Source organism: Linepithema humile, chromosome 1, assembly GCF_040581485.1.
Source record: "Linepithema humile isolate Giens D197 chromosome 1, Lhum_UNIL_v1.0, whole genome shotgun sequence".
NCBI lineage: Eukaryota > Metazoa > Arthropoda > Insecta > Hymenoptera > Formicidae > Linepithema > Linepithema humile.
The window spans coordinates 13516122-13526944 of NC_090128.1; the positions used below are offsets into that span (position 1 = coordinate 13516122).

General features: G+C 29.2%; 3 protein-coding genes and 1 long non-coding RNA gene across 7 annotated transcripts; 3 read left to right on the plus strand and 1 right to left on the minus strand.

The window, feature by feature from the left end:
* Positions 1-256: 256 nt before the first annotated feature.
* Positions 257-3145, plus strand: LOC105672799 (odorant receptor 46a-like). 3 transcript variants are annotated; one of them, XM_012367963.2, is made up of 5 exons: positions 257-1451; positions 1779-2159; positions 2269-2470; positions 2735-2890; positions 3007-3145. In XM_012367963.2, exons 1-5 carry the CDS (start codon positions 1090-1092, stop codon positions 3052-3054), a joined length of 1149 nt encoding a protein of 382 aa, XP_012223386.1. In that variant the 5' UTR covers positions 257-1089; the 3' UTR covers positions 3055-3145. The 3 variants fall into 3 exon arrangements, with proteins under 3 accessions (XP_012223386.1, XP_067203544.1, XP_067203545.1); XM_067347443.1 differs by having other exon boundaries at positions 1827-2159; XM_067347444.1 differs by having other exon boundaries at positions 1878-2159.
* A 128-nt stretch (positions 3146-3273) lies between these two features.
* Positions 3274-7555, plus strand: LOC105672798 (odorant receptor 10-like). Its single transcript, XM_067347449.1, has 5 exons — positions 3274-5262; positions 5582-5986; positions 6069-6270; positions 6576-6731; positions 6864-7555. The coding sequence occupies exons 1-5, from the start codon at positions 4901-4903 to the stop codon at positions 6909-6911; spliced, it is 1173 nt and encodes a 390-aa protein (XP_067203550.1). The 5' UTR covers positions 3274-4900; the 3' UTR covers positions 6912-7555.
* LOC136997122 (uncharacterized) lies at positions 6003-9014 on the minus strand. The gene is made up of 5 exons (XR_010887949.1): positions 8882-9014; positions 8257-8552; positions 6481-6747; positions 6147-6328; positions 6003-6017 (listed from the first exon to the last, which is right to left on the minus strand). It is a non-coding gene; the product is annotated as an uncharacterized lncRNA (long non-coding RNA).
* Positions 7776-10619, plus strand: LOC105672788 (odorant receptor 46a-like). Of its 2 annotated transcripts, none has more exons than XM_067347445.1 (5): positions 7776-8604; positions 8859-9239; positions 9456-9591; positions 9858-10013; positions 10384-10619. In XM_067347445.1, the coding sequence occupies exons 1-5, from the start codon at positions 8243-8245 to the stop codon at positions 10429-10431; spliced, it is 1083 nt and encodes a 360-aa protein (XP_067203546.1). In that variant the 5' UTR covers positions 7776-8242; the 3' UTR covers positions 10432-10619. The 2 variants fall into 2 exon arrangements, with proteins under 2 accessions (XP_067203546.1, XP_012223371.1); XM_012367948.2 differs by having other exon boundaries at positions 9396-9591; positions 10384-10609.
* The last annotated feature ends 204 nt before the right edge of the window (positions 10620-10823 follow it).

Consider the following 10823-nt stretch of genomic DNA (forward strand, 5'->3'; position numbering starts at 1 on the left):
CCTGTATAATATGTCAAACAGGCGTAGACATTGAATATACTTGTCATACCACAATGCAATGGTTCAAGTTAATGTAGAATCAACAACAATTTTTCCTCAAGCGTTAGTGAGAAAAAATACTTTCAATATATTCCATGCAACACGCTGTGTAGAGTTAATATATATAGTCTTTAATATGCATAAGCTCGTCATACTTAGTGAACAGATGTGCAGACAGGGTAAACTTGGAGAACGTTTATATGTATTTATACATTACCCCTCATGCTGTATTATCTTATACTTTTATGCAATAAAGTCAGGCTTTGCGGGAAACACTACATTGTATTCAGTTACTGCCGATGACATAAAATTGTACATATATTTCATTCGATGGGAATGTGACAACATGTTTCACTGTAAAGAACGACATCCAGTAGTAAAACGATCTACATAATAACAGTACGCACACAAGCGGAAAATAACGTGTATCGTAATAAACTGCAATAGACTCCACGTAAAGTCGTTAACAACCGTAATTAATAATATACAGTTAAGAAAAAGAAGCAAAAAGTTCACTTTAAAAGTCTTTCTTGCAATATGCAATATGTGCTCGAATACACTTAGTTAAACTTTTTATTATCGTCACGATATTAAAACAAGTATCTCGGTATTAGTAGACAATAATTCTGTACGGTTAAAAATGTGAGGCGCAATATTCTGATAAAAGTACGCGAAAGAGCACTTATACTTCTTTTAATTTGCATTTTCATGCATCACACATTTTATTATAGTAAAATAAGGTCGTCCTAGTATCATTCCATTTACGTAATCTCTGTGTTAGATAAAGAAAACTCGTTACAGAAAACTATATTCAATGCTGAATGTGAAATGCGAGCGTTTTTAGAAGGATTTACTTATCGCGTAATTTATTTGATAGAAAATTATACTGTATTCTGTATTTTGTTTTTCTTAAAACGGTTTTAACGATTTGCAGCAATAAAATCGCAATACTTAATTAATATATTTAAAAAAACATTTAAAAACGTTCTTTTGAAAACTACATTAAATATTTTTGTAAAACGTTTCAATAAGTTGTTTGCATTCTCAAACATGCAAATACTTTCTGTAAATTTTTTAATATTTACCATCAGTGGTATGTGGCGGCCTGTCGAGTGGTCATCAAATTGTGCTAAGTTGCTGTACAATGTGCTGACTTACGTTATACTAATCTCGGAATATTTTTTGGTAACAACTCAGTTCATGGATGTCATTCTCGTTGTCGATAATATTGATGATTTCTCTATCAATATTCTAATGTGTCTGACTATTATTGCTGTTTGTTGCAAAGCGACTGTTATTGTCGTACGTCGGAATGCAGTAATTGACTTAGTACAAATGCTGTTGAAAGAACCATGTAAATTTCAAAATGAGGACGAAATAGCAATACAAACAAAATTTGATCAATTTATCAGGTGGGAACGTACAAATAAAACTTGAAATACTCATGTAAAAATTTATAATGCAAATAATTTATAAGCTGATTATCTTTTCCTGAGATTTGTTAATCTTATATTTGAGCGTTATGTTCACGAAAATATTAATATTATTTATATTAAGTAAGTATAAAAAAAAGATTAAATTAATAACATAATATTATATAAAATTTATATTAAAATGTATTCCAAAAATTCTTTTAAATTTGTACACGTTATACATTTCATCGCAGAATAATATGTATTGTTATTATAAAGTTTTGCAAGTATCAACAAAGCAGATAAATCTTAATTCTACATTCGCAGAACGTCGACAATAAAATACTTACTTTTGGTGATGATTTCCGTTATAAGTGTAACAATAGGATCAGTGTTGGACACTATGCAAGGTCACTTGCCTTACAGAGTATGGCTACCATTCGATACTAATACATCTCTGATATTCTGGATTATATCTATACAACAAATTGTAACTGTGGCGATCGCCGGCCTCATAAATGCTGGCATGGAAACACTAGTTTTTGGATTGTTCCTGCAAACATGCGCCCAGCTTGAAATTTTCGAAAATCGTCTTCACAAATTAGTAATAAATACAACAGCTAGTTATTTGAAACATGTACCTGCCTCGTTGAATAAATATAAAACGATGTTATCGGAATGCATATACCATCATCTCACCATTTATAAGTTAATCTTTTCTTTTATACATTCGTTTTTTACTCTTCTTCGTTTTTCAATATAACTATGTTGATAAAATTTGTATCATTAGTCCAAAACTAATAGGTCATTTTTATAGGTATGCTAAAATGGTAAATAATATATTCAACCAGGTGTTCTTTGTCCAATTCTTTAGCAGTATTTTGGTGTTATGTACAAGTGTATATTATTTAGCAGCACATGTTATGGAAACCAAAGCTGCGACTTTGTTAGTGTACACTATTGGTATGTTTGTACAAATTTATTTTCTTTGCTGGTCCGGAAATGAGGTTATGCTTATGGTAAATAATTGTTTGTGTTCGACACTAATATCCATTCCAATCAACGCATTTTCCAAGCTAAAATAGTTAAAAATCGCGAATCTTTTCAGAACATAAGTTGCTACTATTAAAAATATTACTTACCTCAAATTTAAGAAATTACGTTCAAAAAGTATGAAGCAAAATATATAAAACAAAATGTTTGCAAGATATATATATTTATAATATAGTTAATAAACTAATGTTTTTAATTGTGAAACAATTCCATTTGTGTTATGTTGACAGAGTATGAAGACAGGCCACGCGATATATCATACAAACTGGCCTTTACTATCAGTCAGGGAAAAGAAAGACCTGTTGATGATTATGATGCGTAGCACAAGGCCAATAAAATTTACCAGCAGCTTTCTGATAACTTTGTCTCTTGAATCCTACAGCAACGTAAGTACTATTGCATCTGTAACAAAATATATTTGCGTGAGATATATAAAGATACCCATAAAAACGCGATTGAATTTATAACAAGTATAAAATGTTTTACGTTACATTTTTTTCAGATCTTAAAAACATCATATTCAGCATTTAATGTCTTACAACAGTCCTAGACACAAATAATAGTATTTTATTCTATTGAAACATATTAATAGTATTGTAGTTTTTGACAAATTTTAGTGATTATAAATCTCAAAATCGCCACCTTCTCATATTTATCTCAACCTTATTCTTTACTCGAATGTTTTTACCGTTTAAAACTATTATATTTGTCCGCTCTTCTGATAACAATCTATTAATATTTAGTACTAAACGCAAAGAATTTATCCAAGAAACAATCAAACAAAAATTAAATAAGAGATTAAGCAAGATTGAAAGAAGAAATATTTTACACATAATGCATACATGATACAGAAACGTTTATGTAAAACGCATACATACACGTATACTGAATGTAGACATAAGACAGCAATACAATGCAATGATTTTGTACGATATACAGCAGCAATAATTTTGATTTAAATAGCAGTCAAAAAATTATTTTTTTGATTATGCCATGAGTACATATTAGAATTTATGCATTGTCTTCCTGCACGCTCGTTATGCAATAAGCAGGTTGTATATTTTACAGTGCAGGCAGCTAACTTGGAAAATATCTAAATATATTGTACATTATCCCTCCATTATCTTGTACTTTTAAATGCAATAAAGTCAGACACTTTATGAGAAATATGATTTAGCAGTCAGTTGTTTCGAAAAACATGAAAATATACGCATTTATTCAATAGGAATGTGATAATATATTTCATAATGAGCGGCATCTTTCAACTCTTTTAACATCTTTTAAGACATTAAACATGTTTTTCTCAACGCAAAACATAATATATCAAACAAGTGTACACACTCGAATATACTCGTCATACCACAATGCAATGATTCAAGTTAATGTAGAATCAACAACAATTTTTCCTCAAGCGTTAGTTAGCGAGAAAAAATACTTTCAATATATTCCATGCAACACGCTGTGTAGAGTTAATATATATAGTCTTTAATATGCATACGCTAGTCATACTTAGTGAACAGATGTGCAGACGGGATTAACTTGGAAAACATGCAATATGTATTTATATATTACCCCTCTTGCTGTATTATCTTATACTTTTATGCAATAAAGTCAGGTTTTACGGGAAACACTATCATTGCATTCAGTTGCTGCCGATGACATAAAATTGTACATATATTTTATTTGATGGGAATGTGACAATATGTTTTACTGTAAAAAACGACCTCCACCAGTAGTAAAACGATTTACATAACAGTATGCATACGAGCGGAAAATAATGTGTAGTGTAATAAACTGTAATAGACTCCACGTAAAATTGCTAACAACCGTAATTAATAATATACAGTTAAGAAATTGAAGCGGAAATGTCACTTTAAAAGTCTTTCTTGCAATATGCAATATGTGCTCGAATACATTTAGGTAAAGTTTTTATTACCGTCACGATATTAAAACAAGTATCTCAGTATTAGTAGACATATTATTAATTCTGTACGGTTAAAAATGTGAAGCGCATTATTCTGATAAACGCGATAGAAATTTATGCTAGTTTTTAATCTGCATTTACATTCATCATACATTTTATTATAGATCGTCTGAGTATCATTCCATTTACGCGATCTCTGTGTTAGATAAAGAAAACTTGTTACAGAAAATTATATTCAATGATGAATGTGAAATGCGAATGTTTTTTGGAGAATTCACTTATCGTGTAATTTATTTTATAGGAAATTATATTGTATTCTGCATTTTGTTTTTCTTAAAACGATTCTAACGATCCGAGCAATCAATTTGCAATAATTAATTAATATATTTTAAAAAATATTTAAGAGCGTTCTTTTGAAACCACATTAAATATTTTTGTAAAACATTTCAATAAGTTGTTTGCGTTCACAAACATGCAAATACTTTCTGTAAATTTTTTAATATTTACCATTAGTGGTGTGTGGCGGCCTGTCGAGTGGTCATCGAATTGTGCTAAGTTGCTGTACAATGCATTGACTTTCGTTATACTAATCTTGGAATATTTTTTGGTAACAACTCAGTTCATGGATATCATTCTCGTTGTCGATAATATTGACGATTTCTCTACCAATATTCTAATGTGTCTGACTATTATTGGTGTTTGTTGCAAAGCGACTGTTATTGTCGTACGTCAGAATGCAGTTATTGACTTAGTACAAATGCTGTTGCTGGAACCATGTAAAATTCAAAATGAAGACGAAATAGCAATACAAACGAAATTTGATGAATTTATCAGGTGAGTATGTACAATTAAAACTTGAAATGCAAATAAAACTTGCTTATGCAAATAATTTATAAACTGCCCATCTTTTCTTGAGATTTGTGAATCTTCTACTTGAGCGTCATGTTCACGAAGACATTAATACTATTCATATTAAATAAATATTTTAAAAAACATAATTAAATTCACAGTAAAAAAATATTATATATAAAAATATACTCCAAGAAATCCTTTAAAATTGTACGCGTTATGCCACATTTCATCACAGAATAATGTTATTATAAAATTTTGCAAGCATCAACAAAATAGATAAATCTTAATTCTACATTTATAGAACGTGGTCAATAAAATACTCACTTTTGGCGATGATTTCCGTTATAAGTGTAACAATAGGATCGGTGTTGAACGCTATGCAAGGTCACTTGCCTTACAGAGTATGGCTACCATTCGATACTAATACATCTCTGATATTCTGGATTACATCTATACAGCAGATTGTAATTGTGATATTCGCCACTTTCCACGCTATTGGCATGGAAACTCTACTTTTTGGATTGTTCCTGCAAACATGCGCCCAGCTTGAAATTTTCGAAAATCGTTTTCACAAATTAGTAATTAATAAAACAGCTAGTTATCTGAAACATGTACCTACTTCGTTAAATAAAGATAAAGCGATATTGTCGGAATGCATATACCATCATCTCACCATTTATAAGTTAATCCTTTCTTTTGTACATACGTTATTCATTTTTTTTTATTTTTCAATATAACTATGATAAAATTTGTATCATCAGTGCAAAACTAATAGAACATTTTTATAGATATGCTAAAATGGTAAATATTATATTCAACCAGGTGTTCTTTGTACAATTCTTTAGCAGTATTTTGGTATTATGTACAAGTATATATTATTTAGCAGAACATATTACGGAAACCAGAGCAGCGACTTTGTTACTGTACACTATTGGCATGATTGTACAAATTTATCTTTACTGCTGGTGCGGAAATGAGGTCATGCTTATGGTAAATAATTGTTTGTATTCGACAATCAACATCCATTCCAATCGACGCATTTTCCAAACTAAAATAGTCAAAAACCGCGAGTATTTTCAGAACATAGTTTCTTACTGTTCAAAATATTACTGTGAAAAATATTACTTATCTCCAATTTAAGAAATTACATTCCAAAAATATAAAACGTCGTATATAAAACAATGTTTGCAAGATACATACCTGTATAAACATATGTTTGTAAGATATACATATCTATAATACAGTTAATAAACTAATGTTGTTAATCGTGAGACAATTCCATTTTATGTTGACAGAGTATGAAGACAGGTCATGCGATATATCATACGGACTGGCCTTTACTATCAGTCAGCGAAAAGAAAGATCTGTTGATTATCATGATACGTAGCACGAGGCCCATAAAATTTACTAGCAGCTTTTTGATAACTTTGTCTCTTGACTCCTACAGCAACGTGAGTACCATTGCACCTGTAAAAAAAAATATATTTGTGTGAGATATATTGAGAGATATAAAAAGATATCCCTAAAAAACGCGACTGAATATATAACTAGTACATAATCTTTTATGTTATATTCTTTTTCAGATCTTAAAAACATCATATTCTGCATTTAATGTGTTACAACAATCATAGACACAAATAATAGTATTTTATTCTATTGTACATAATAATAGTATTGTAGTTTTTGATCAATTTTAGTGATTATAAATCTTAAAATTGCCGTCTTCTCATATTTATTACAACCTTATTCCTTACTCTGGTACTTTTACCATTTAAAACTACTATTTGCCCGCATCTGGTAATGATCTATTAATATTTAGTACTAAACGCAAAGAATTTATCCAAAAAACAATCATTAGGAAAATTAAATAAGAGATTAAGGAAGATTAAAAAGAGAAACGTTTTACACGCAATACATACATCATACAGAAACATCTATTTGAAACGTTATGCATCATACACGTATACCAAATATAGACATGTGACAGCAATGCAACGATTTCGATATACAGCAGCAATAATTTTGATTGAAATAGTAGTAGAAAGAATCATTTTTTGATTAATGCCATGAGTGTATATAGAGTTTATGCATTGTCTTCCGGCACGCTCGTCATACATTAAGCAGATCGCATATTTTATAATGCAGGCAGTTAACTTGGAAAATATCTAAATGTACTGTACATTATGCTCTCTATTATCTTGTACTTTTAAATGCAATAAAGTTAGACATTTTATGAGAAATATGATCTAGCATTGTTGCGGAAAACATGAAAATATACACATTTATTCGATGGGAATGTGACAATATGTCTCATAGTGGGCGGCACCCTCTGCAATCATCGTAAGGTAAGACGGTTTTTACAATTATAATTTATATGTGTGGGAATAACGTATACCGTAATATACTATAATATAATCGAGTTGCTATTGATCGCAAATTGATGGCAATGGGGTAAAAAAGTTGTACGGTAGTATAACAATACGTAGTCTGCTGGAAAACGTGCCGGATTACATTTAGTTAAAATTTAATTATCGTTTAGTTAGCAAAGCATCTTTTAACTCTTACATCTAGCAACTAAACATGCAAGAAATAGTATTTTGAGAAATGTTTATGTTATAACTTATGTTATAACAAAAGAAAAAAGAGCAAACCATACTTATCAACACCTATCGAAAATAATATGCGATACAACAGTATTAAATGCGAGATGCGAATGGCATTGTGGAATTCATTCATGCACGATTTATTGTGTTGAAGTTCACGGCGTATTTTATATTAATCTCTATTTTGCTCAAATTGTTATATATCTACGTCACTTGTCAGTTCCAAACAATTAATACATTTAATACATTTAAGATATATGGCAGCGTAGTAAAAATGTTTTTCTAAATATTGTATACGTAAAAAGTGTTCTATGTGCAATATATAGTACATACGCGCGCGCGCGTTTATAACAATTAATATGAAAATACTTACACTAAATTTTTTAATATATACAATTGGCGGTATATGGTCACCTATCGAGTGGTCATCAAATGGTGCTAAATTGTTGTATAATATATTCACCTTTGTTATACTATTTATGTTATATTTCTTGATGCTAACTCAATTTACGGATATCATTTTTGTTGTCGACAATGTCGATGATTTTGTTTCTAATTCTTTAATGTTCGTGAGTATTGTTGCTGTTTGTTGTAAAGCGACTATTATCGTAACACGTCGAAGTGCAGTCATCAATTTATTACAAATGTTGTTGGAAAAACCGTGCAAGCCTGAAAACGAGAATGAAATGGGGATACAAACAAAATTCGATGAATTTATTAGGTAAATTAAATCTAATTATTATCTCAACAGCATTTCTTAATTTTATATACATTAAATTTTGTACTCTTTATTAAATCAAGAAATATTTTTCAAAAAAATAAGTTAAAATTGAACTACACTCTGTCAAAAAATTGGGAAGAAAATTGGTCACCATCTGAAGTAGAAATAAATTTTAATTGCCATAAAAATGCAAATTTATAACATGTTTATAATATCTTTTAAATTCTCAACTAAATATATATATATATTTGCAGATCATGGACAATAAAATACTTACTATTGGCATTGGGTTCTCTCACAAGCGTAACGATAGGATCAGTGTTGAACGCTATGCAAGGTCACTTGCCTTGTAGAGTATGGCTACCATTCGATACTAATACACCTCTGATATTCTGGATTACATCTATACAGCAGATTGTAACTGTGTTATTCGCCACTATCATAAATATTGGCACGGAAACTTTAGTATTTGGATTGTTCTTGCAAACATGTGCCCAGCTCGAAATTTTTGAACATCGGCTTCACAACCTAATTGCTAACAAAACAGTTGGATATATCGAATATTTGACTATTTCTTCAAGTAAAAAAGAAATAGAAATATCTGAATACGTACGTCATCATCTTGAAATTTACAAGTTAGTATTTTCATACGAGAATCAGCGCTTTTATATTCGCGCTTTTAGTTTATAATATTTAAAGTTCCAACAAAAGAAATATTCTTGAAGTCAGAAAGTAATAATAGAATAAATTAAAAAATGTTTTCATTTTTCTAAAAATTTATAACGTTACAGATACGCCAAAATGGTGAACGTTATATTTAACCCAGTACTCTTTTTCCAATTCTTTGGCAGTATTTTGGTATTATGTACAAGTATATATTACATATCAATACATATTAAGGAAGCTGCGTCTTTTCTGGTATATACAATTTGCATGTTTGTGCAAATTTATCTTTACTGCTGGTCTGGAAACGAAGTCATGCTTAAGGCAAATAATTGTGTTCTATAATTAATTCCGACTTTCTAAAGATATACTTTTTAAATTAAAATATTTACAAGAATTTTCAAAACTTAATAGTTTCCTTTCAAAATAATTTTTCACTTATCGCACAAATACTTAAAGATACATTAAAAATTCACAGTATATGAATGTACAAGAATATTTGCAAGATATATATTTTTGTATACATATATTTATGCATATATAAAGCTGTTAACAAATAAACAGCAAAAAATTATTTTACTTGTTGACAGAGTAAGAGCATAGGAGACGCGATATATTGTACGGACTGGCCTTCACTATCAGTCAGCGAAAAGAAAGATCTGTTGATAATCATGAAGCGTAGCACAATGCCTATAACATTTACTAGCAGCTTTTTGATAACTTTAACTCTTCAGTCTTATACTACCGTAAGTATCATTATTTTTAAGAAAAAATAAGCGTAAAACTTTTGTGCAAAGTATTAAACAATAAAAGAAATGTTTATTACCAGGAGTGAATTTATACCCACATTGTAAAAAAATTCAGTAAATTTAAACAAATAATATGTAAAAATTGCTTGATAAATAATGAAAATTATACAAAATAAATATAGTAAAATATATCAAAAATTTTATATTATTTATTTAGTATATTTCCGTTATTTATCCGATAACTTTTACATCTTATTTGTGTAAATTCATCGAATTTCTTTATAGTATACGAAGAGATCCAACGTAAATCAAAATTTTTCGTAAATATATAATCTTTTACATTAATTCTTTCTATAATTCTTTTCAGATATTAAAAACATCATATTCGGCATTTAATGTGTTACAACAATCTTGAAATATACAAGTAATTTCGCGCGCCAATATTTAGGCACAATAATAAAAAGTTTTAGTGACTGTAAAAATTTGAAAATTGTTATCTTTGTTACCATTTATTTCAATTTTATTTCCTATTCACATTTTAAGCGCTACTGTTTAGAATTATTAAATTTATTTTTGTCATGCTTCAAAAGGCAAATTATGTATTACTATTTACTATTAAATACAAGACTGGCTTTTTCAACAATAAATGATTACCCAAATTAATTAGAAATATAATAGAAAAGCTAAACGAAAAGAACAAACAATATAAACAATACATATTATAAAACATATAGAACATATTATGCACAGGGCTAAACAAAAAAGAAATTGTGAACCAAAAGTGCAAATGTTGATAAGCGCAAAAAA